The 25,868-nt window shown below is 37.8% G+C and overlaps 2 protein-coding genes across 8 annotated transcripts; both read left to right on the top strand.

Annotated features, from left to right (window-relative positions):
• The first annotated feature begins 320 nt into the window (after nt 1-320).
• Nucleotides 321-14,684, top strand: SLU7 (SLU7 homolog, splicing factor). 2 transcript variants are annotated; one of them, XM_058545283.1, is made up of 17 exons: nt 325-424; nt 1,285-1,394; nt 2,148-2,333; nt 2,980-3,133; nt 3,480-3,560; nt 3,855-4,019; nt 5,165-5,233; nt 8,326-8,373; nt 8,575-8,706; nt 8,977-9,074; nt 9,244-9,311; nt 9,434-9,573; nt 10,426-10,587; nt 11,878-11,982; nt 12,141-12,212; nt 12,327-12,440; nt 13,109-14,684. In XM_058545283.1, exons 3-17 carry the CDS (start codon nt 2,164-2,166, stop codon nt 13,286-13,288), a joined length of 1,758 nt encoding a protein of 585 aa, XP_058401266.1. In that variant the 5' UTR covers nt 325-424; nt 1,285-1,394; nt 2,148-2,163; the 3' UTR covers nt 13,289-14,684. The 2 variants fall into 2 exon arrangements, with proteins under 2 accessions (XP_058401276.1, XP_058401266.1); XM_058545293.1 differs by lacking the exon at nt 1,285-1,394 and having other exon boundaries at nt 321-424.
• Nucleotides 14,685-16,139: 1,455 nt separating this feature from the next.
• Nucleotides 16,140-24,823, top strand: FAM200C (family with sequence similarity 200 member C). Of its 6 annotated transcripts, none has more exons than XM_058545259.1 (4): nt 16,140-16,421; nt 17,401-17,478; nt 19,614-21,443; nt 23,389-24,823. In XM_058545259.1, the coding sequence occupies exons 3-4, from the start codon at nt 19,663-19,665 to the stop codon at nt 23,477-23,479; spliced, it is 1,872 nt and encodes a 623-aa protein (XP_058401242.1). In that variant the 5' UTR covers nt 16,140-16,421; nt 17,401-17,478; nt 19,614-19,662; the 3' UTR covers nt 23,480-24,823. The 6 variants fall into 6 exon arrangements, 5 of the variants coding, with proteins under 5 accessions (XP_058401242.1, XP_058401214.1, XP_058401224.1 ...); XM_058545250.1 differs by lacking the exon at nt 16,140-16,421 and adding an exon at nt 16,459-16,523; XM_058545231.1 differs by lacking the exon at nt 17,401-17,478 and having other exon boundaries at nt 16,140-16,523.
• The last annotated feature ends 1,045 nt before the right edge of the window (nt 24,824-25,868 follow it).

Below are 25,868 nucleotides of genomic sequence, written 5' to 3'. Positions count from 1 at the left end.
AATTAATACTAATTTTAACTGCTTTTTTTAACTTAACGCGTAACGCACTTCCCCATTCATTTCATAATGCTCTAGTGAGGCTTAAGCTGTGGTCCGTTCTCGGTGCCAATTTTTTTCTTTTTTTCTGTACATCATAAGTCTCTGCGATTCTAAAACAAACACGAGCGGAGAAGCAGGGAATCCAAAAGAAGCTGCTCAAGCTGAGCCCCTCCTACAGACCCGGGGCAGAGAAATAGGCACCGCTTGAGATCTCGCGAGACCAACGTCGCAAAGGAGCCACTCAAAGAGTTGTTAGTGCGCATGTGTCGATCGTCCGGAAGGTACCGCAGTGGCTGCCGGGAGGGGGCGGAAAGCCAGGAAGTAAACATTGACAGATCGGCTTCGTTACTGTGCCGTGGGTTTGGGGCTGGCTGCGGCGCGCTAGGTAAGGAAATATTGTGAGAAGTTGGCGGTGGGGGGTAGGTGAAGCTGGGGAACCTCAGAAAATGGGTCACGGGGGTGATGAACGCCAGGTTGAGGAGGGAATGGGGACCGGGGACCAGGGACCGAAAAAGAAGCCGCCGTCCTAGGCCTCAGACATGGTACTTGGGCCCGGCCAGACCAGGACTGTGTCTCAGCGGTTTTTAGAGTAAGAGTTATAAGATGCCATTGAAGCTGCACTGCCCAGTATGATAGCTGTTAGCTGCTTGTGGCTTTTAAGGGCTTGAAATGTGGCTAGTCTGAATAAGTGTAAAATATCTATTTTACACTTATTCAGATAAGATATTAAAGACTTAGTTTATTTTTTCTTATGTTGAAATGATAATATGTTGGATATATTGGGTTAGATAGTGCAAAAGTAATTTTACCTGTTTCTTTTTCCTTACTGTGGCTACTGGAATATTTTAAATGGTATATAGGGCTGGCGTTATATTTCTCTTGGACAGCGCTGCATTGGAGGGTTTTAAGCTTGGGTAGTGGGATGTGCTATGATTGTATTTAAAATTTGTGTTTTGAAAAAATAATGCTGCAGTGTGGAGAATTGATTGGATGGGCTAGCAGGAAACTAGAAGGAAAAAATAACGTGAAGCTCGTAGCATTGAGAAAGAGAGAAGTAGATGAATTTGAATGACATTCAGAAGGTGAAAATAACAATTCTTAATGATAAAATAGATATGGAGATTTGCTGGAACACTTATGTAAAAGGATGGATGGTGGTGTCTTTTGTTAAGAGAGGAAACAGTGGAAGGAGACTAGATTTCTTGGAGAAGATCATGAATTTGAATTAAAATTTGTTGAGTTTAGGTGTCTCTGGGACCTCTGTGGAGATGCTGTGAAGTAAGCAGTAGGACCTGTGTATCTGAAGCTCGGATAAAAGATCTGGAATAGAGAAATAAGTTGGAGAGCCAACAGTGGTATGTTGTGGCTATTGAAGCCTTGGAAATAGATGAGCTTGTCCACTGGTGGAGTTCAGAGTAAAGAAAGATGCTCTAGGACTCAGCCTTGTGGAATCCTAAATTAAATAACTGGGCAGAAACAGATGAACCTGCAAAGGAGACAGGAGGAGCAGGGAAAGGGGTACAAGAAAATCCAGGAGAGTATAGTGTCACATAAGCCAAGGGATAAGAATATATCAAAATGAGAGGGAACAGAACTGAAAAATGTCCAGTGGATTTAGCACATTGATCATTGATAACTTACTGGTGACTCTTTGAAGTGCTAAGGGATGGAAGCTAAATTAGAGTGATTGAAGAGGGAAGGAGAAGATGAGGAAATAGAGACAATATAACTCTTAAGGCATTCAGTCTTTAAGAGAAACAGAGATAGGACCCCGTTTACTCATTAAGGGTTAGTGTGGTAGAAAAGTTTGAGACACGTACATAGAAAGAGAGGAATTCAGGAATATATATGACAGAAAGAGTCTTATGAAATTTTAAATACATGTGTATATGTCTCTCTCCATTTGTAAATGAGAGTTCAGGGAGAAACTGCAATAGTATATAGAGGGGAAAGAGATGCTTCCCTTACAGATATTATGAAAGAGTAAGAACGTATGAAGCATTATATTTAACCCACAGTATGTGTTATTAGGACGTACTTTTGATAGTTTCACTGATAAACTCATGAAGGCCTTGTTTATACTAATACATATTTCTTCCTTTTCATAGAGGAGGCCAGATAACCATGTCGGCTGCAGCTGTGGATGCAGTTAATGCTGCCTCCCTGTCGGGGTCCAAAGAAATGAGTTTGGAGGAACCAAAGAAGATGACTAGAGAGGACTGGAGAAAGAAGAAGGAGCTAGAAGAACAGCGAAAACTGGGTAATGCTCCTGCAGAAGTTGATGAAGAAGGGAAGTAAGTACTTTAATTATTTGCATGATCTGTTCACTCAAAATTCAAAGTTATGTCTACTTAGTTCATCAATTTCTCATCTTTTGCTTTGACAGGAAGCTATCTTTACCATTTACATCCTTTTTGTTTTTATTATTAATTTTATCAGACTCTTGTGTGTAAGGTTTAGTAATCAAATAATATCAAAGGGCCTATAATGAACAGCTGCAGTGCCTTTCAGCCCTTCCCACTCTGTGTCCCACTCAGCAAAAGTGGCTGCTTTTAAATCTTTCTATTTTGAGTTTTTCTGGTTGATATCGCCACACCTCTAAATAATATACCTACACCATTAATCAACTCTAGACATTATTAGTTAACTTCTTGCTCTGATACAAGATTTATCTCACTAACGTACATCCCAATCTTCCTTCATCTCTCCTTCCCCTTCAGTTATAGCATTATTCTTAGTTTCTTTGTTGGAAGTTTTTTCACTCTAATATAAATTACTTTATTTTTACTTATTTTTTATTATATTTTAGAAATATCAAGCATATTCTCCCTCCCCCCTCCCACGGCAATAACTCTATTCTTAGATTCTGTATAGACTGCCTTTATAGTATCAATTATTTTCAAACTTCATTTTTTAAAAAATTTTTTAATTTTGTTACAGAGACATCAACCCTCATATTCCTCAGTATATTTCTTCAGTGCCATGGTATATTGATCCATCAAAAAGACCTACTTTAAAGCACCAGAGGCCACAACCAGAGAAACAAAAGCAGTACAGCTCGTCTGGAGAATGGTACAAGAGGGGTGTAAAAGAGGTATGGAGGCAACCTGTATATATCCATGTGGAAATGGAGATTTTATTTTAAGACTTAATATGAGAACCTTTAATGCAGTAGTCTATAAAGTAGAAACAGATTGTATAACCTTTTATCTGGTATTAAAATTCACCATACGTATTACTTTAGCTTCTATATTTTCTGTTATAAATTTTATATTGCTGAAGTCCTTAAACTTTCTCATTTATAAAAGTGTGACTAACTGGTTTTCCTCTTAATGAATAAATCATTTCACTAGACAATATAGTAATGGGAGCCAAAGTTATTTCTAACTTATTCAGATAAATAAAACATTTTCTTTGTTTTTCGTTATATCCATTTGTAGAATTCCATAACTACTAAGTACCGCCAAGGAGCGTGTGAAAATTGTGGAGCCATGACACACAAAAAGAAAGACTGCTTTGAGGTAAGTTCACCTTTGAGAATTTTGGAAACTGTTGTCAGAGAGTCTTTTTTTATCCTTGTCAGAGAAGTTAATTCTATTTTTCTAAAATTACTGTATTTAGGTACAAGTTAAATAAAAATTAATCTGAGTGAAATTGTTTAGCACCATCAAAATTTTCTGCTGGAAGACCAACTGATAATTGAACAGAACATAAAGTCCCCTGGTGTGTTCATACCCACTCTGTAAAGAGTATATGAAATTTTCCTCTGGGCTATGGATACTTAGGAAAAGATTTAATCTTATTCTGTTTTCCAGAGACCTAGGCGAGTTGGAGCAAAATTTACAGGTACTAACATAGCTCCAGATGAACATATCCAGCCTCAGCTGACGTTTGACTATGATGGGAAGAGGGATCGGTGGAATGGCTACAATCCAGAAGAACACATGAAAATTGTAGAAGAATATGCGAAAGTTGATCTGGTGAGCAAAATTCCCTGCTTTGCTACTATCCTTAAAGAATGTACATTTTGCTGTATCTTTAATTTAACAACTCTATTTTTTGAATCTTCAGCAGTATAAAAATGGTGCATTTTTATTATAGTAGCAATAACCTAATGGAATAGTGAAAACAAACAGTGTGCTAGCCCTGTTAGGCAGCAGTTTCTTTTTATTTGATTCTTGTATTGTCCTTTACTCCCTGACTTAGGTTGCAAGAAATAGTGGAAGCATCAGAACAGATTAGTATCAAAAGCTTTTGGCTTTTTTTTTTTTTTTTTTTTTGGTGAGAGATCAGCCCTGAGCTAACATCTATTGCCAATCCTCCTCTTTGCTGAGGAAGGTTGGCCCTGGGCTAACATCCATGCCCATCTTCCTCTACTTGGTATGTGGGATGCCTGCCACAGCATGGCTTGATAAGGGAGGCGTAGGTCCACGCCTGGGATCCAGACCTGCAAATCCTGGGCCACCGAGTGCATGAACGTAACCACTACGCCACAAGGCCGGCCCCGAGCTTTTGGCCTTTTGAGGCTATAAACTCTTGGCCCACAGACTATATCTTGCCTGTTTTATAGTTGTCTCACATAGCATTTGAGGGTGGTGGAAGGGGAATAGGGTAATTCGTTGCAGGAAATTGCATTTTATTTTAATTCGACCTCAATTTTTTCTGTGATTTCACCTACTCACCCCTGTTCCTTAAAAACCATAGTCACACTTCCTTTTTATTTTTTTAAGTAGAGTTAACATTTTTAAAAAATCATGGAATTAAACATAAAAATCTGAATTTCATCTTTTCTTGAACAATGAAATATATGCTAATCGTGGGCCTGGCTGGCAAGAGTCAGTCATCTGGAGTCAGGAGGCAGCTGCCCCTTTTAGACAAGGCTTGCTCTCTGCGCTTTACCACTAGTGCTGGCTAGTTCAGCTCACGTTGATGCCTGGTTCAAACAGGAGTTTGTAACTCTTGTTCTTTGGAGAGCCATAAGTCTAGAGCTACAAGAAATCTCAAAGACATGACCTTGTCCAGTGACCTTTTCTGAAAATGATAAACTTACTCACTTTAAATATTTAAAAATTAAAGGTTCATTTGAATGTTGTAAGTAAATTTCAAATGTTTCTTTTTTTGTTAGGCAAAACGAACACTGAAAGCCCAGAAACTCCAAGAAGAGTTGGCCTCAGGAAAATTAGTGGAACAGGCTGTAAGTAATAAAAATGATCAGTAAAAAAATTCAAACTCTTAGTAAACCGTAAATGAAGATTGAAACAAGAATTCATTTTATATCTCTCCAGTTAGAAAAGATTTTAAGGAGAGAGAAGTGCTATTGAGGGGAAAGAGTAAAACTGACACTTTTATACAGTTCATGGGAATATAAATTGATTATTATATAATAATATAAATAATAATATAAAATGGTTATTTTGGAAATAATATTGCCATGAAACATTTATATACCTTTTCTGGAATTAAATTAGTAGATCCATCAATCCTAAAGAATTTTCTAGTATTCAGAAAAATCCTTATGTCCCAAGATATTCATTGCAGCACTTTTTACAGTAGCAAAAAATTTAAATAGCCTCATAAGGAATTGGAAAAGTAAGCTTTCCTGTGTCTGCGTAATACAATGTTGCCTAGCTCTTAAAATGACTTTTATCAAGATTTAGTAACAACACTGGACTTATATTTTAATGACACAGGAGAAAGTATTTTATCACATAGGAAAAATGTCAGAACGCCAATTCTCATTTAATGTAGAATTAGTGAATTTTTCTTTTTATTATTATTATTATTTTTTTTTACTGTTTTCCACATTTTCCATAATGAACATGTAATAATTTTATAGCTGGGCAAAAAAATTTTCATACTAAAAAAAGATGTGTTGCAGCCAGAGTTTTTTTGTTTTTTTTTAAATCATGTCAACTTAACAGTTAAAGTATATTATGATTATTAGAGCTGTGAAAGTTCCTTTTTAACAAATTCATGGCATGAATAAATGATAAATTAAACATTTGGAGTTTTCGAGTTTAAATTCCTAAAAGAGATTCTTAGCAAGTATAGTATGTATATATATATACACTATATAGCAAACAGAACTAAGTAATCACCAAGAAAGCAGTCACTGAGGCCACCTATCAGGCAGGTTCACAGCACAAGTTAACAGATAGATGTTAAAATCCAGCTCTGCCCCTGGCTAACTAGGTAGTGCGTGAAAAATTAATTTGCGTCTCTGAGCCTTATTTTATCATCTCTAAAGTAGAGATAACACCACTTACTCCCCAGGAGGCTTAGCATATGTATCACATAAACACTTGGTAAGTGGTAACTACTGTTGGTTATTGTTAATTATTACTAACCCTGGCAAAAGGAAGAGGGCCTGTTTCTCTGGTTCCAACATATTCTCTGTTGTTTATTGTAAACATAGTGTAATTTATTTCCCCAGTAAACACACTTAAATGTATAGAGGGGACTGATGAATTTTGCCCACTTGGATATGAAGATTAACTACATATAGTATAGCAGTCTCTACTGTAGAGATTTAGCTGTCTATATAGCAATATAAATGTCCTTTGTTGAACTAGCAACTTGTGGGAACTCTGAAAAAAATTGATTTTTAAAAAACATTTCTGATTTTGAAAGTTAACACATATTCAGAAAAAAATTTAGAAAATTATAAAGAAGAAAATAAATATCCCCTATGTTAACTGTTAACATTTTGAAGTAGGCCTTCCTGGGTCCCACTCCACTCCCCACATGTATCTATATATGCACGTGATTATAATACAACATGTTTTTTAAATGGATTCATCTTTACATACTCATTTATCACCTACTTTTTTAATTAAACAATAAATAATGCAATGAGGACTTGTTCACATCATATTTAATGCATCATGGTTCAAAAATCAAAACAATTTAAGAAGATATGTGGTGAAAAGTCTCCTGCCCCTGCTTCCATCTGTCCTATCTCTAAACCTCACCATCCCATAACCTTTTTTATTTTTCTTGTAGATCCTTTCAGAGTTTCTTGTGTAAATACAAACAAATATAAATATATAATCTTATTCCCATCTTTCCCTCATTTTTTTAACAAAAAAAGGTAGCAAATTATATGTATTTTTCTGCACCTTGGATAGAATTATTTTTTTTTTTTCCTCCCCCCAAAGCCCCAGTAGATAGTTGTATGTCATAGCTGCACGTTCTTCTAGTTGCTGTATGTGGGACGCGGCCTCAGCATGGCCGGAGAAGCGGTGCGTCAGTGCGCGCCCGGGATCCGAACCCGGGCCGCTAGCAGCAGAGCGCGCACACTTAACCGCTCAGCCATGGCGCCGGCCCTGGATAGAATTACTTTTAGTGGTTATTCAGTGTTCATTGAGTGCAGTAATTTATATAACCAATCATCTATTGTTAATTTGATTTTTTTCCCAATTTTTTTATATTATACACAGCACTGTAAATCACATTCTTGCACATACTTTATATAATTGACATACTGTTTCCTTAGGATAAATTCCTAAAAGTGTAATTGTTAATGCAGTGAATGTGTATATGTAAAGTTTTGATGACATATCACTTAGCTGCTATTCAGAAAGGTTATACAAATTTATGCACCCCCCAACATATATATTTTTTTCACAGACATGCATTTCCACATCCCCCCACTAATACTGTAAGGTATTCTTTTTAACCTTTGAAGTCTTTTTAAAGGGACATGATGTACTGACCACTTTGCTCTAAGCATTTTGTGGAGTTAGAGAATATCCTGACCAATTGCTAATGAAGAAAGAGTGGCTTTGTGACAAGGATTTCAGAGTCTCCTTAAATCACAATATGGTGTCACCTGAGTAGATTTCTTCATTGCCCAAATTTTACAAAGGCTCTTTTGGCTCTAAAGATACTTATTATATGATCCTAGTAACTTTTTTCTTTTTGGCCTTGATAGAAAACTAGTGAAGTCTAATGAAAAGGGTATGTCTGAAGATGAACACATGTGAAATGAATATTTGTTGGGTACATTGGTCAGCTTCATCTTCCTGTTACCTTTGTGTGATTATAATCCTATATTAGTGCAAGTTCTCTAGAAATTTTCTGGCTTTGTAGACAGTCTAGTAAAATTAACTATTCACAATGGCATACTTGTATTCAGAACTTATGTGCTCATTACAAGTGAGAAATATGAGAATTTGTTCTGTTGGATGGAAGTTATATTATCTTAACCATGTTTTTAAAGTGTTAAATAATCAGTTGATTTGGTGAAATAAAATTACAAATTCTTTTCCTTATTTCATGACTCAGAATTCTCCAAAACACCAGTGGGGAGAAGAGGAACCAAATTCTCAGACGGTAATAAATATTTGCCCTATCTGGGCATACATTAAATTTTTAAATTTCTTATAGCTAATATTAATAATAATATATAATTAATAATAGTAGCTTTAAAGAACACACGTGAACACGGGTTTGGTTAAAGGGCAAGGAAAGGCAAACAAGTACTAGATGCTGTTCTTTTTTCCTTACAATTTTTTTCCCTCCTCCCTCTTTCAGGAAAAAGATCATAATAGTGAAGATGAGGATGAAGATAAATATGCAGATGATATTGACATGCCTGGACAGAACTTTGACTCTAAGAGACGAATTACTGTCCGGAATCTCAGGATTCGAGAAGATATTGCAAAAGTAAGCCTTGCGCACTTGACATACATATTTGAAAAATATTTGTCTTCCCACCCTAAATTTTGTCTACTCGTTTGGTATCTGGGCAGTAAATGGGTAGTATAGTCAATCATTCCAAGATTAAGTACCATTCTGTTTTTTTCTCTTCATCTGTAACCGACAAGTGCACGTTTGCACTTAATTGATCATGATCAACTCCTCCTACACTTTGCTCAAGTATTTTTTGATGAAAGTAAAAATTCATGCAGTCTTATAACATTTTTTCCCTTCTAGTATTTGCGGAATTTAGATCCAAATTCTGCTTACTATGATCCCAAAACTAGAGCAATGAGAGAGAATCCCTATGCCAATGCAGGAAAGAATCCAGATGAGTAAGTATCAAGTTAAATGTGTAGATTTCAAGATGGGGGAGAGGGGTTTGTAATCATAAAACTGAATCTGAATTAAAATGAGCATCATCTATGGTTGGGTTAGAAAAGAATTAACTTTCCTTAAAGAAATCAATCTCTGAAACAATTTTTTTTTAATTTGTATTTACAGAGTGAGCTATGCAGGAGATAACTTTGTTAGATACACAGGTGATACCATTTCAATGGCTCAGACACAATGTAAGTGTTTGCTCTATGTCAAGGTATTTTATACCAGCTCATAAGAAATTTGGGGGCTTGTTTTCAGGACGCATGCAATAAATGTAGCTGACAGCTCATTAAGATGTTTTTAATTACTCTAGTGTTTGCTTGGGAAGCCTATGACAAGGGATCTGAAGTGCATCTGCAAGCTGATCCTACAAAACTTGAGCTGTTGTATAAGTCCTTCAAAGTCAAAAAAGAAGACTTCAAAGAACAGCAGAAGGAAAGCATCCTGGAAAAGGTAGTTTTGACCCTAATGCTAAAGAACATTCCTTAAAGAGAAATTACCAGTTAATAAGCATTCAGTTTACATTTGGAATACAATATACAGTCCCTTTTAATCCATCAGGAATATGCATTCCTTCTGTTGGCTTAATCAGTTGGTATACAGTATCAGTATAGCTGTATCAGTGAGCTTTTGCAGCAAAACAAACCACCTTAAAACTTAGTAGTTTAAAATAAACATGTTTTATTTCTCACCATTTTATATGTCGGCTGGGTCTCCTGGTCTGAGCCTGCCCATCTGAGGCTGGATGATCTAGGATGGCCTCACTCTGGTATCTGTCAGTTAGCAGCCCTTCTCTGGAACAGCTCATCTCTGCCCCACATGGGCTCTCATCCTCTGGTAGTCTAGCCCAGCTTCTTTACATGGCATTCTCAGGAAACCAGAGACTAACAACAAAAAGTATGCTCCAGTGCACAAGTGCTTTTAGGCCTTGGTTTGCATCATATTTGCCGATTTACCATAGGCCAGAACAAGTAACATGGCCAGGCTCAGATTCAAAGGATGGAGAAGCAGACTCTGTCTCTTGAGGGGAGGAGCAGCAAAGTCATGTAGCAAATGAGCATGCATACAAGGATAAGAGGAATTTATGGCCAATTTGTAATCTACCACACTAAACAGATGAATAGCAACTGAGACATCTTTTATTTGCCTGTGAAAATTTGGTGACATTTTTTTTCACTGTGTTTTATATAACAAAGCCCATAAAGAATATTCCTTTAATCATTCTGATTGGAAATAAACCCTTCGGTAGAGATTTGAATGCAAATCTTTGTAAAATGTATTTAATCATGTTGAATATTCTTTTAGTATGGTGGCCAAGAACACTTGGATGCCCCTCCAGCTGAGTTGCTGTTAGCTCAGACCGAAGACTATGTGGAGTACTCAAGACATGGGACAGTCATCAAGGGACAGGAGCGGGCTGTCGCCTGCTCTAAGTATGAGGAGGATGTGAAGATCCACAATCACACAGTATGTGTTGAACCAGAACCATTTTGCTCTAGATTGTATTTTTCTGTTACAACTTCATTAGCAAATCATTATTGAACTTTTTTGTTTTGTTTTGTTATACATTTTAACTTTATGAAATTGTGTAAAAAATAGAAAAAATGTGAAACAATACTAGTATGTTCACCCATATACCCACCACCTAGATTCAAAAATTTTTTACATATTGACATATATGCTTTGTCTAGGTGTGTATATGTGTGTGTATGTGTGCTGATATATATATATTTTATATATTATATATTTTTTGACTGAAACATTTGAAAATTACAGATATCGTGACATTTCACCCATAAACACCGTCTCATGTATCTCCTAAAATTAAGGATGTTCTCCTTTATAACTATAGTACCATTATCACACTTCAGAAAATTGATGTTAACTCCTTAAGCTCTAGTCCGTAATCACATTTTCCAAAAAATACGCAAAAATGTCTTTAACTAGCTGTTTGGTTTTGGTTATTTTTTGTTTTTGTTTTTGGTCAGAATCCAGTTGAAGTTTATTTTGATTGTTATTGGTTGTTATATCTCTTTTTTTCTAGAGTGTGTCTCTCCTTTTTCATGACAGTGACTGTTTAACAGATCAGGCCAGTTATCTTGTAAACTGTCTCATATTCTGTATTTGACTGGTTCCTAGTGATATCGTATAACTTATTCCTCTGTCCCTTGTATTTCCTATAAACAGGAATTCAGATCTAAAGGCTTGATTGAATATAAGTTAAATATTTTGACAAGAACACTTCACAGGTGATGCATTATACTTCATATTGCATCACCTCAAAAAGCATATAATGTCACCTGCTGTACTCTGATGCCCCCAGACAATTGTCTCTCCAAGTCAGGGATCAAAAACCTAACTACCTGTAGGAGCTAGGCCACTAATCGTATATGAATGAAGTGAGCCGGGCAAATTGTGTCGACTAGTGAAGACAAACCCTGTCTAATAGGGGCATCCACTCGTCAGCAACAGCCAATTATTGACAAGTGGGAATGTGGACCCAGAATTTCTGAGTCCTTCTAAATCTTTCAGGAGAAATCAGATATCCTAAATATTTCTTTTAGACCATTATAACTGTAATGCCTGCTTCTCACACTTGAGGTCAGGCCACCCTCTCCCTGTTAGGTAGCCCTAGAATCCTCATAATTTTCCTCCCAAATCACCTTTAAAAGGGCTGTATTATTTTATACTCTTAACAGTATATGAGAGTCCCTAGTTTCAGGTTCCTTTTTAAGTAACCTCTGTCTCTCTCTGCAGCATATCTGGGGATCTTACTGGAAAGAAGGCCGATGGGGATACAAATGCTGTCACTCTTTTTTCAAGTATTCCTATTGTACTGGAGAAGCTGGGAAGGAGATTGCTGTAAGTAATTGTCCTCTAGTTCTTACTGATGTAAAACAGCCAAAGCTCTTAAGTCAAAGTCTGGATGAAACATATCTTCTCATGTTTCAAGTTTTAATTTTTTCTTAGATGATTGGTAACTATGATACTCAAGTCAAATTACATTTATTTTCCCACAGAATTCAGAGGAATGTATTATAAATGATATCACTGGAGAAGAATCTGTGAAAAAACCTCAGACCCTCATGGAGGTAAGTCTATAATCATTTGTCCTAAATTTTTAAGTCCTGGAGGGAGGACTTTAAAACTTGCACTAGCGCTTTGTTTTTACATTAATAACACTATATTTGAATCCTCCCTGTCAGATTCACCAGGAAAAACTAAAAGAGGAGAAAAAGAAGAAAAAGAAGAAGAAGAAGCATCGAAAGAGCAGTTCAGATAGTGATGATGAAGAAAACAAACATGAAAAGTTAAAAAAGGTACTTTGTGAAGTCTAAATAAATATTAAAGTGACAACACTATTCTTTATTTGTAGGGACCTTAGGAAATTATCTGGTTCTGTCTCCAAGCTCATTTTAAAAATGAGGAAACGAGCTTGAGTCTGGGTGATTTGCTCAGGTCACATTGTATCCATCTGGTCTAGAATGCAAATGGAGATTTTGTGTGTCTTGGTATTGCCTGCTTCGTGGATTATTTGTTAAATATCACTAATGCACAGAAGAATTGTGCTTGTGAAAGCTGTTATTTTAGAGTTATTGACATGTTGCCCAGGAAGAATTGCCTTTTAACTCTATAATTTGTAAGTTTCAACAAGTCCTTGGGGAAAAATCAGAATTGCAGTCTCCACCAGAATTATCAGTTGCTGGCTTCTGTCAGTAAAATGGACCTCATTCAATTTTTGTTATTAAATAAAATTTCTTTCACATTGGAAATGTCATAGAATGTTTTGTACTCTATGAAAATATATGAGCCAAATAGTGAGTAGTTGTAGCTTGACAGTGGAAGGGCTAACTCCCAACTGTCTCAGGCAATCTAGGTTTTTGATGCGGCAATTTGTATTCAGTGAGGTCTTTTGGTACTCTGCCACTTTTGAACAAAAGAGATCTGATGTAGAGCCATGGTACTCATGTTTTTCCTCTCACTGTAGGCACTGAATGCAGAGGAGGCCCGCCTTCTTCATGTCAAGGAGATCATGCAGATTGATGAGAGGAAGCGGCCCTACAATAGCATATATGAAACTCGGGAACCCACGGAAGAGGAAATGGAGGCCTATAGAATGAAACGTCAGAGGCCAGATGACCCCATGGCCTCCTTCCTTGGACAGTAGTAACTAGTCATAGACAGTCACCCAAGATAGACGCTGCTGATAGATTCTTTTAGCTTCTTGCCAGTGATTATGGATGGGAAAATCTCTGTCTACTCTTCTTGCTGCCTGACTGTACAATAAAGCTTCCAGAAGTCTCATAGTAAATTCATTCCTTTCCACACAAAAGAAACAAAGAAGAAAAACAGTTATATTAATGCAGATTAAGATTTCATTTCCAATTTTATATTAGTTGTGTGGAAAGAGACCTTGTCTCTCTACCTATCAAGAATATCTTCCACTCAACATTTATGTCTCAAACTTTACTTCCTCAATTTTTATGGCGCTTTATCTAGTGTTAGCACACATCTTGAAGACAGATTAATTACTCTTTCTTAAAACCAGGGCTTCATTTTTTTTTTAATTGCTAGTAACTATAATTGTAGTTATTTGATAGTCATTTGTTTTTGCCTTCTAAGGGTTTCCTGGTCTGAAGCAAAAAAAATTATTCTATCTTGGGGTTTGGGTTACTGAAAGGAAATCTGTAGAACGTGTGAATAACTTTATCCCCAATGTCAATCTGTGTAGTAATAATTCTGTTTTCTACTTGGTTATAAAATTTTGATTTTTTAAATATTTCCCCATACCTTACACCCAGAACTAAATCTGTTAGCCTTGGAATGGAAAAATAACTTTTGTCTTCCTTGAGTCAGTGTTGATTGATCAGTACTCAGTGTTTTACCATTCTGGGCATGAGTCTTTAGATACAGAAATCCTTTCCTTTATCACAGAGGATATAGTTTCTGATACTGTTTGTTGTTTTGATTGTGATTGCCTTTATGTAACAATCAGGAATATTGGATTTTATAAGATTGTAGAATATCCATTGCACCTAATCTTTATAGCCAGCAGGTGTCACTTTGTAAAATTTGCAAAAAGACCTCAAATGGAAGGTTTCTTTGAAGAATTATAAGGATAGCTTATAGGGATATTAGTAACTGAGATTGCCATGATCTTCAGGCCTCTTCTAAGAACATTGTGAAGATAACACTGACAGTGAGAGTGGGATCAGTGAAACCTGTACATCGTACATTGACTTTCAACAGCTCACTGGCTTTTCTAAGCTACCAAAACCCACTAGGATACTGTCTTAAGTTAGCATCTCAGAAATAGTGCTCGTGGGAGAGTAAATGAGTCAAATTGTGAAGTATTATAGATATACGTGGTATCTAGATTCAGACTACTATGAAATTAAAACAGCCATGGAAATAGGTCTAATTCTTATCTACTTTAAGAATGTCACAAATTTATGTTTTCAGATTCCTACCATAACATAGGATGGTTCAACATAAAGTCTGACATTGGTGTCTATTTTGTATTTTATTTATCTTTTGTTAATAAAGACATAATTGAGAATTAACTGTGAGTGGTCTGTAGCATTATTTCAAATATTTGGCAGAAAAGTAGTTTATAGGACTGGCAGGGAGCCTAGGTTAGCTTCTGTGAGTTTGAACTAGAAAATTTCAGGATTCTTTAACTCGAAAAACGTGTCACCTAACCGTTCTGGGCTTCTTTTCTCTCTTTTGTGAAACCTAAGTTACTCTGATTTTAGGAAGAGTTCTGTAATATCTGAAATCATGTCTAATTTCTGTTTCATTTTGAAAAAAAGGTAACATCTAGAACATTACTCAAGATTTGAGCTTTGATTTTATTATCTCAATAATAGCTGCCGTTTGAGTGCTGGAACTATGTGCTGTAATTTTCGTATGTTATCTCCTCAAAAGAGCTTCATGGGGTGAGTAATGGACGATATTCGTATTTTACAATAAGCACATGGGCTTAAGAGTCCAGGTAACTTGTGTTGGGGCCCCGACATAAAGCCAAGTATCTCTGCCTCTAAAGCCTACTCCTTTCTCTGGTATTTAAGGCCCAGGTTTGTGGACCAGGAAGGCTGGTCTTTTGCCATTTCTTCCATTGACAGAAACCTTAAGCAGACTCTCCGTCTTCATCAGGTTCACCCACAACACCTGAAAATGTTGCACCTGACCAACGTTCTTGGACACTTGCCCCTCCCCCAGCCTTGTAGGATGTTTCTCACAAGAGTGACTATACAAACATGAATAAAATGTCATTTCATTAAGTTTATAAGAATTCTGGAGGAAAATATCCCCAAAATAGGAAAGAGGGCTATATTTGGGTTTGTTTCTTTCAATAATGTTTTCTAGTTTCTACTTTGGAGTTTTTCTGTAAACTCTCTCTAATATGGATTTATTACTATAAGATCCTGTTGTTAAAAAGAATTTTAAATAAAATTTAAAATCTCTCTAAGATGGAGGATGATTCTTAGGAAATTCATCCACATGCTGATTCATGGGAAGCAGGGGCAACCTGCATGGGGAAGCGGACGCAAGCTCATCCTCCACCGTTAATATCTGAATGGAATGTACAGCTTGTCCCATTTGCCTGAATGTTTAATTTGGGAGTAGAATGAGCTTCCTTCTCTTTTTCCTCATTGATTCCTCATAGAAAATGGTGATTATTGGAGCATTATAATCTCCAAGCAAAAAGCCTGACACAAAACTTTATTACCAGTGCTCTAAATGTTAAAGTGTAGAACTATGTGGACTTCACAATGCCTTCCATTCCTGAGAGTCTACGACTCATCGTTTCTGGCAGACACAACAAGCAAGTAATTCCCAGCTCCGCGTACAAAATCTAAAAAAAAAAAAAAAAAAAAAATTGGGGAGGGCCAGCGCGCATGCTCCGTACTCGAGCCGGCCGGGCTTCCAGCCTTTTGTTAATGCGCCTGCGTGCGGGGAGCCACCTCGCCCGGGCTGCGGGCGGGAAGCCGCCTGGAGAACCCGGATGGAGCCCCGGCGCGGCTTGGGCGGAGGTCGCTGCGGGCGCTACAGTCTTACCTTGCTCCCCACGTTCCTGCTCTGGGGTCGGACCTGAGGAACCGCTGCCTAGACTTGTTCTGGCGCCTACAGGCTAAGCCCCAACCTGAGCACGGAGCGAACTGGAGCCTGAAACGGGCGCCTAAAAGAAGCCTGAGCATCCCTTGGGCCTGCGCCCCTGGCTCGGCGACGGGCGGGTGGAGACGGAGCAGAGTCTTCTTTCCTCGCCGCCGGCGCCCTCCTCTCGCCCGGGCCTCCTGGTAAACGTTCCGTCCTTAATAATCCACCAACAGTCCTACCAGTTACGAGCTGGTGTTCTTTACATGCATGCTCATAATTAAACCTCCCAACAACCCTGTCAGGTAGGTACCATTGTCATCCCCAGTTGCCGAATTGATGCTTGGAAAGGTCCCAGCCTCTAAGTGACAAAGCCAGGATCTCAGGCGTTTGCCTCTGCTGCTGCAGTCCCGTCCGTTTTCTCCTGGCTATTGCTTTTTAACTGTAAAATGTAATGATTAAATCCTCTGCCTCCCCAGACACCGCACCTACCGTGGGCTGGCATAGGCGGTGGCTAGATGTAAGCTGAATTGCATTTGGTTTGGAGTTTAGGTTTACAACTGCACTTTTGTGTTGTCACTGCTGAAATAGATGTTTTAGCATTCTCCAAATATTTCTGTTATGGGAATGTTTACTTTTAACTGTTTTTGTCTCCCAATTGTGATCCTTTTTCATATCTACCCTTATACTTCAAAAACTTGCAAAAACATTTTACTTTGTTATATGAGATCGTTGTTCTATCAGATCTTTTATTCTGCATCTTAAGATCTCTCAACGAATTCAAAAGAATCATTCTAAAACCGAATTGTGTCTATCTTAATAAGATAATGCTTTTTATTTTACTGTTTATTATGGAAATTTTTCAGCGTACAGAAAAAAGTGAGAATGGTATATGAAATGTGTACCCATCATCCAGCTTCAACAGTGACAAGTCAAGGCCAATCTTATTTCTTCTGTCTCCGCCCCACTTTGTGTGTGTGTGTGTGTGTGTGTGTGTGTGTGTGCTGAAGTACAGTATTTCAAAGGAAATCCCAGACATCTTATCATTTCACTTGTAAATAAGTCTGTATCTCTAATAAATGAGAACTTTTTTTAACACAGCCATACCATTTTTCACACGTGTTTAGATTAACAATAATTCCTTAATAAGATGATGCTTTTTTTAATGTTTACATATTTTAGGATGTTGTGATTGCTAAATACCACAAAGGAGCAAGTGAAAATTGTGAGGTTCTAAAACACAAGAAAGCCTCTTGGGCGGTAAGTTCATCTTTGAGGATCTTGAAAATTCTTGCTGTCTGTTCTCCCTTTTGAGGGGGATGGAGAAGAAAACTATAAATGACTTTTTCTAAAAATTCTTTTGTTCAAAACAGGTAAATCTTCAATCAAAGTATACTTCAGTAGCATAGTCAAGATGGATAGGAATAGACTCTTAACTGGTCCTATAATGATTTCTAATGAGACTGAAACAAAGCTTTTTCCTTCACTCCCTCTCGCCCTCAAAATATACATGGTAAATTTACGTAACAGAATACAGAAAGATAAGCATGTTTGATGCTGATGTTATCATTTTATTGCTTTCAATTAGGAGAGATTCTAAACACAGTTGGCCCTATAGTCTCATCACTTGACAAAAGAAGGCTTAAGATCAACTCGTTAAACTTAAAATCGTCTTTGTTGATTGGCAGACATCTTCCCATTTTTTTAACTGGCTCCTAACAACCATATGGCAGATCAACTTATTAGGTACATAGTAGTACATTTTACAACTAGTTAATCTTGGCAGAGTGGCTAGAAAACTAGTGCTTTAAGTAAATATTCTTGGCTTGCTTATTGTGATTTTTTTTTTTTTATGGCTAAAGTGGGCGTTTGGGTTTAAATGTGCCCCTGTTATTTCAGCCACATTCTGTGGCATAGAACTTTGGAAACTTTGGGGATTACTTATTTATCTGGGAGATAGAATTGTTTTCTAAGGTGTATTGGAGCCTTCCTGTGGATTATACCTTTGCTCTTGCTAAGAAGGGAGGAAAAAAGGCATGCCTTTCTTTTTAGGTCCCTCAGCTTTCATGGGAGGTTGTCGTCAACTCAGAAAACTGAAATGCCTAGACTTTTTACTTAGCAACCTAGAATACCTGCAAGCGAGGGATTGGCCTGAAGGATATGTTTCATTCCTCTAAATCCCACTACTTACTAGAATATGTATCAGAATCACCTGGACAGCATTATTTTAGATTCTTTTGTCCTACTTCTGGAAAAGATGATTTATTACTTCTAAGGAAATACAGAGACGTGTACTTTCAAAGAGGTTCCCAGTGATTGTGATGGGCATCTTGTTAAAGATTACTGCTCTAGTTAGGATTCATAAGAATTATCTCAATTGCTTATTTAGAATACAGATTCTGGGCCCTTCACAGCTAGAGAATCAGAATATCTGGGCCCAGGAATCCGTATTTTAGCAAGAGAGTGAGATGATTCCTCCATTTACTAAACTAGAGAACCACTGCCTTCTACATCCTGTCCTTGGATTAAGCCAAATCTTAGGAATGCTGCTTATTTTCATTCCATTGTTTCAGCTTCTTTCTTGACTGCTTTTACTGAGGGGTAGTTATATGAAAAAGCATCCTGAAATTCCTATTGTAATTAAGGGTGTCCTATGAAAGAAATTTTTCTGAAGTCTTGGTAATAAGAATAGTTGTGTTTCCCCTGAGCAACTTGTTTTGCTTTTCTGTATGGACCGTATGAATCATGGACTGATGTGTGTTACACTTTAGCAGCAGGAAAGCTCTGAGCCAAATTTGTATCCTACTTCAGTGTCAAGGGTGGCTTAATCAGACCTGTTTGAATTTCTCAAGTTGGAGTCAAAGCTGTGCAAGGATCAAATAGTTTTATAGACCTGATTAATCCTTAACTAACAAAGAACTAGCCACCGTGTCCAACTCTGCCCTTCCGTATTTAGTGAATTACCCCCTTCTCTGTTCACTGGTGCATAACTTGGGGTGTGCATACCTTCTTGGCACAGGATGGAAGGAGGGTATGGTAGTGAGATGCCCTTTCTAGATACAAAATGTACCAGATTTGTTTGGAACATACATCACTGAAAACAAATTAAGCCGTAACTGCAGTTCACCAATAGAGGACTTACGGGTATTCATAACTTGCATAAGCCCAAATCTCTCATATATAACTTGCTGACAAGTCATTTCTTCCAGGGCATTAGCTGTGTGAGTTGCTATCTTTAAGTTGGACTGTCATGCTGTCATGGCTTACTTTGAACTGACATGTTACAGGATATTTCTTGAAATGTACACAGATGACAGGATGGCATGTGATGTGGCTTTGTTTTAATTTGCTTAGCCACTGATTTTTAATGTGTGGGTTATATTTTACTCCCAAAGCAAAATTCTGCAGCATCTCTGGAATACTACCTGTGAATTTTGGGTTGCCATGTCGAAGAAACGCAAATGGGATGACGACTATGTTCGTTACTGGTTCACCTGTTCAACGGAGCTTGATGGAACTCAGCGCCCACAATGTGTATTGTGTAACTCGATATTTTCAAATGCTGACCTCAGACCATCAAAACTGTCTGACCATTTTAACAGACAGCATGGTGGTGTAGGTGGCCATGATCTCAATAGCCTGAAGCGTATGCCAGCACGTTCTGATGAGAGTGAAACCTTGAAAGCATTTGGAGTTGCATCTCATGAGGATGCCTTGTTACAAGCGTCTTATCAGTTTGCATATTTATGTGCCAAGGAGAAGAATCCTCATACAATAGCTGAAAAATTAGTGAAACCTTGTGCATTAGAAATAGCGCAAATAGTTTTGGGACCAGATGCACAAAAGAAGCTTCAGCAGGTACCCTTATCAGATGATGTGATCCATTCTAGAATTGATGAAATGAGCCAGGATATCTTACAGCAAGTTCTAGAAGATATCAAAGCCAGTCCTCTTAAAGTGGGTATTCAGCTTGCTGAGACAACTGACATGGATGACTGCAGTCAGCTAATGGCATTTGTGCGATACATAAAAGAAAGAGAGATCGTAGAAGAATTCCTATTCTGTGAACCTTTGCAGTTAACAATGAAAGGAATAGATGTGTTCAATCTCTTCAGAGACTTCTTTTTGAAGCATAAGATAGCACTTGAAGTATGTGGCTCTGTTTGTACTGATGGTGCCTCTTCTATGCTAGGAGAAAATTCAGAATTTGTTGCTTATGTGAAAAAAGAGGTGCCTCATATCGTGATCACACATTGTTTGTTAAACCCTCATGAACTTGTCACAAAGACATTGCCTGCAAAACTGAGGGATGCTCTGTTTACTGTGGTGAGGGTAATAAATTTCATCAAAGGGCGAGCTCCAAATCATCGCCTGTTTCAGGCTTTTTTTGAAGAAATTGGAATAGAGTATAGTGTCCTCCTTTTCCATACTGAAAGGAGGTGGCTTTCCCGAGGCCAAATACTTACTCATATTTTTGAAATGTATGAAGAAATAAATCAGTTTCTTCACCACCAAAGCAGTAATTTAGTTGATGGCTTTGAAAACAAAGAGTTTAAAATTCACCTAGCATACCTGGCAGATTTATTCAAACACCTAAATGAACTTAGCGCGTCTATGCAGAGGACTGGGATGAACACAGTATCAGCCAGAGAGAAGTTATCTGCTTTTGTTAGGAAGTTTCCATTTTGGCTAAAGCGAATTGAGAAAAGGAATTTTACCAACTTTCCCTTTCTTGAAGAAATAATCGTTTCAGATAAGGAAGCAGTATGCATTGCCGCTGACATAACACTGCATCTGCAACAGTTGAGCAGCTTCTTCCACGGGTATTTTTCCGTCGGAGATCTTGATGAGGCAAGTAAATGGATACTGGACCCATTTCTTTTTAACCTGGATTTTGTCGACGATGGTTATTTAATGAAAAATGATCTTGCTGAATTACGAGCTAGTGGCCAAATCCTAATGGAATTTGAGACAATGAAGCTTGAGGATTTCTGGTGTGCTCAATTCACAGCGTTTCCAAACCTGGCAAAGACAGCTCTGGAAATCCTTATGCCGTTTGCAACTACATATCTTTGTGAATTGGGATTTTCATCACTTTTACATTTTAAAACAAAGTCCAGAAGCTGCTTTAATATGAGTGATGACATCCGTGTGGCTATTTCAAAAAAAGTTCCTCGTTTCTCAGACATCATTGAACAAAAGCTACAGCTACAGCAGAAGTCACTGTAAGCTGATGAACTTTTTTAATGTATAATTTTTAATATATTCTTAATTCCATTGTAAAATTAAGCTATAATTCTGTGTCTTTCCTTTTATATTTATGGTCTGCCGAATCCTATGTTTAAAAATTTAGCAACTTTAACTTTTAATGAGGCATGTGAAAACAGATTTTGAGAATAAGAACACAAGCAGCAGAAAAGATTAAGTACCACTGCCTAGTTGATACCTAGGATTTTTCTAATTCTAAGTATCTGTCTAACCTGTTGATGCAACACGTGAAAAAGACACCCAAGCACTAGAATAGGCAGCTAAATGGTGCAATAGGCTAGGAATGGAGCCTAGAGAAAAGAGAAGACCTCCCAGAACACACATCATCATGTTAAGGGTAAAAGTCAAAGGACAGAATGACAGACTGAGTCCTCCCATCTCTGTGAGGGTTGTTATGGGAGGTTAATGACATCAGAAGAGGATCATGAAATGTTAGAGCAGGAGAAGGGATGATTCTAGTTTGTATAACATTTATTGTGTGTGTGTGTGTGTGTGTGTGTGTGTGTGTGTGTGTGTGTGAGGAACATTAGCCCTGAGTTAACATCCGTCCCAATCCTCTTTTTGCTGAGGAAGACTGGCCCTGGGTTAACATCTGTGCCCATCTTCCTGTACTTTATATGGGACGCCACCACAGCATGGCCTGACAAGCGGTGCGATGGTGTGTGCCCGGGATCCAAACCCCGGGCTGCTGCAGCGGAGCGCACGCGCTTAACTGCTATGCCACCTGGCCGGCCCCATGTTTATTTTTTTCCTTTTTTTTTTTTTTTTTTTTTGTGAGGAGATCAGCCCTGTGCTAACATCTGCCAATCCTCCTCTTTTTTGCTGAGGAAGACTGGCCCTGGGCTAACATCCGTGCCCATCTTCCTCCACTTTATATGGGACACCACCACAGCATGGCTTGCCAAGCAGTGTGTCGGTGCGTGCCCGGGATCCGAACCGGCAAACCCCGGGCCACCGCAGCGGAACGCATGCACTTAACCCCTTGCGCCACTGGGCTGGGCCCCCCCCCATGTTTATTTTTAAATGCATTCTTTGGAGTCAGTCTCAGACTGTCCATTCTCCTAGCTCCCGTGCTCCAAATACCATGACATTAATAAACATCCTAACATCCTATTATCACTCTTTGTCGTCTTTTAAATTACATCAGGACTCCAAGTCATCGAGGCTGCTAAAAAGGAGATCCCAGAGCCTCGTCCTAGAGATTCTGATTCAGCAGGTCTGGGATAAGATCACAGATCTTCATTCTTAACTACGTTTCCAGATGGTTCTGATGGATTCTTTGGTTCGCTGGCCTCATCTTATTTTTCCTACATTTATTTTTCCTTTACCCCAGTTTCCTCACTTATTTTACATTTTATACTGTATGTATTTTTCTAAAATAGTTCAAAACTTTTGAATGGACCAGAATATAAATAATAAATAAATTGACAAGAAATCACTAGAGTAAGTCAGGGCCATCAAAAAGTCCCCATGGAAATCAAAATGAATATACTTTTTCCAGATGATAATTTGGCAAAATAAATTTTTTAATTTAAATAAGTTTACATTTTTATTTCAAAACTTTAATGTTTTATCAAAGTACTGTATCCTCAAGGCTGGGAAAAAAATGAGTCCTATGATGAAAAGCCACAGTCCCCTTCCTGACCAATCACCTTAACTATTTCTGCTTTAACTTTTTGTGGTTCCACCCACATCTCTAAGTAATATGTTCATACCAAACACATATACCAGTTTTGATTTATCAGCTTTAGAAGTTATATATTTACTTCCCTAGATAATAGACAAGGATTGAATTTGTAAAACATCTCCTCTCCTGCTATTACCAATTTTTTATTAATAGTACTAAGTTTAGTTCCTCTATTGATTGTTTGTAGCCTTTTGATTGAGGATTTTTTTGTCTAGGAATTTATCACATGGAAAGAAGCAGGGATGTCCACAAAGTTTTATTTATAAGGTGGGTAATCACAGCATTTTTATAATAGTGAAAGACTGAAAAAACCTGAAAGAGAATGGAATCTGATTACCAAATTTAGATGCTACTTGAGTACCGCAAATTGAAGTTTATATTTTCTACATAAAACTCAGTTTTATCACCATCGAATACTTTTATCAGTAAATACGAATATATGCCTTTCACTTAAAAATGTAGTTACAGCATATAAATTGTAAGATTTCCTAGTATAATCTAACATCAAGGGCAGTGGGGAAAATTTCCAGAGCTAATGTAGGAATAAATCTGGATGAGTATGCATATCTGAAGATGGGAAGGAAGTAGGGATGGAGCAAGGGCGTGTGTGCAGCCTGGGAGCTAAGAACACAACAGCAAGACTAGGATGAAATGCCAGAAGCAAATGACCTGTGATAGCCAGTCTTTCATTAAGTCCACTAGAATTCTCTCTTAGACTAAATTCATTAATTTCTGGTCTGAAACAAAAATCCAAAGGTTTTTGTAGGAAACGGCTGAGCGTTTTTGTTTGTTTGTTTTTTTGGTGAGGAAGATTGGCCCTGAGCTAACATCTGTGCCCATCTTCCTCTACTTTTTGTATGTGGGACGCTGCCACAGTGTGGCTTGACGAGCGGTGCATAGGTCCACGCCTAGGATCCAAACCCATGAACCCCAGGCCACCAAAGTGGAGCATGGGAACTTAACCACTACGCCACCTGGGCCAGCCCCATGGCTAACTGAGTTTTTAATTCATTTTCAAATTCTACAGCAGTTTATTTTCCCCTGATCAAATGAAAGAGGGTGCAGTGTCTGCTGAATGAAGAAGAAACTTAGATGTTTTTTTTTTAGTTTAAATAATCTCCCACTGTGGTACATAATATTGGCACATGTACGTCTTATATGTAGGTTTCTTTTTCTCCCAAGGAAGAGATCATTGTTTTTCTTATATTTTTACTATGTAATTAAGGTCATTGATCAATTGCAAAAAGGAATCAAGGCAGGATAAAGTTGTAATCTTTATGACCAGCAGATGTCACTCTCTGTGCATGATTAGTTGAAAGCAAACTTACTTGTATTACAGATTTTGCCAAATTTCTGATTTTAAACATCACTAGGAAAAGAATTAGTTCAGATTTAAAATGCCCCACCTGAGCCTCTTACAAAATTAGCAGGCAGAACTCTGGTGGAGCCAGTAACTACCAGACTGCAAGAAATCATTGGGAAACAAGGATGGGAAAGAGAAGATATAAGGGGCTTTTTCTCTACAACTGACTTGAACATGTGGATTTTTGACCTCTTGGCTGCTCTTGTAAGCTACCAAAAGCTGCTTGACGTGAGCGGATGGGTCAGCATTTTCAGACATGATCCAGTGGGAATCAAAACCAAATAGACATATAGTTTTAAAGGGTGAATTTTATGATATGTAAGTTATATCTCAGTTTTTAAAAAATTAGAGTATAGAACCTTTTTAGCACTAAATTATATCAAAATATTGTAAGCTTGGCTTTAATGTCTACCAAGCATTTGGAAAAGTCCAATTTGAAGCTTGCAGTCTACCTTAATTTGAAGGGCAATATAAGGTAATTGTCTAATTCATTGTATTTTGTACTTTATTTATCTTCTGAGAATAAAGAAAGACCTACGGTTATTTTTCTTCTGTTTTACAGTTTTACTCTAAATCTTTCTCTAATACAGAAATGGATTCCAGTTCTGGCTCAGCTACGTACTAGCTGTGTAAATTCTATACCCCTCAGCATATAGCAATACAGATCATCTCTTATTTTGGCCTGCTTAGCATTCCTTCATTCATTCACTTGCTTCTTTAAATAATAGCACCCTGACTTTTCCTTGAGGCACTGTCCTTACCCCTGTCAGTATGTATGGCCCCATCCTGGCTAATTGGAGGCAGCTCCAGTACTTTTGTTGGACTTAATGGGAAAGATGTTATACGTGCTAAACTAGCAGCATGTGAGTCTGGAGCTTCCAGTGACCAACTTTCCTGCCGGAGGATGAAAGCCAGCAGAGACAGAGCCAAGAAAAGGAAAGAGGCAGATTCTCTATGACATTGCTTCAGCACCTGAGTGCAGTTATGCTTTTTTCCGTTCAGTTACATGAGCTAACAAATTCCCTCTTTTGCTGAAGTCTGTTTCCTGACACGTGCAACCAAGAGACCTGCTTCACATACTTGGTTTCCAGACTTGTTACGAATGACTAATGGGAAAGATTTGACTCCATTAATTTTATGTGATTTTGGACAGCTCTTACCTGTCCTGGGCCTCAGTTTTCTCCCCTATAAGATGAAACAGTTGGACAGGTTTTCTCTAGAGAACGTTTTCATTTTTTTCCACAGAGACCGTATTTTATTTGCTTGATTTTGGAATTTTGGTGGTGCTGACAGTATAAAGAATTTTTCCTAGATATAAACAGAAAACTAGAC

Source organism: Diceros bicornis, chromosome 1 (assembly GCF_020826845.1).
Source record: "Diceros bicornis minor isolate mBicDic1 chromosome 1, mDicBic1.mat.cur, whole genome shotgun sequence".
NCBI classification, from domain to species: domain Eukaryota; kingdom Metazoa; phylum Chordata; class Mammalia; order Perissodactyla; family Rhinocerotidae; genus Diceros; species Diceros bicornis.
The sequence above is the reverse complement of the archived record's forward strand: the minus strand, read 5'-3'. Positions and strand labels throughout refer to the sequence as shown.

Bases quoted from the DNA above. Each gene is read 5' to 3' on its own strand.
- SLU7 (XM_058545293.1), top strand. From the start codon at position 2,164: ATGTCGGCTGCAGCTGTGGATGCAGTTAATGCTGCCTCCCTGTCGGGG. The intron at 10,588-11,877 runs GTATGTGTTGAA...CTCTCTCTGCAG, and splicing joins TGAAGATCCACAATCACACA to CATATCTGGGGATCTTACTG. The intron at 11,983-12,140 runs GTAAGTAATTGT...ATTTTCCCACAG, and splicing joins AAGCTGGGAAGGAGATTGCT to AATTCAGAGGAATGTATTAT.
- FAM200C (XM_058545231.1), top strand. From the start codon at position 16,489: ATGCTCATAATTAAACCTCCCAACAACCCTGTCAG. The intron at 16,524-19,613 runs GTAGGTACCATT...TTACTCCCAAAG, and splicing joins CCTCCCAACAACCCTGTCAG to CAAAATTCTGCAGCATCTCT. The intron at 21,444-23,388 runs GTAAGCTGATGA...TTTTTTGTCTAG, and splicing joins CAGCTACAGCAGAAGTCACT to GAATTTATCACATGGAAAGA.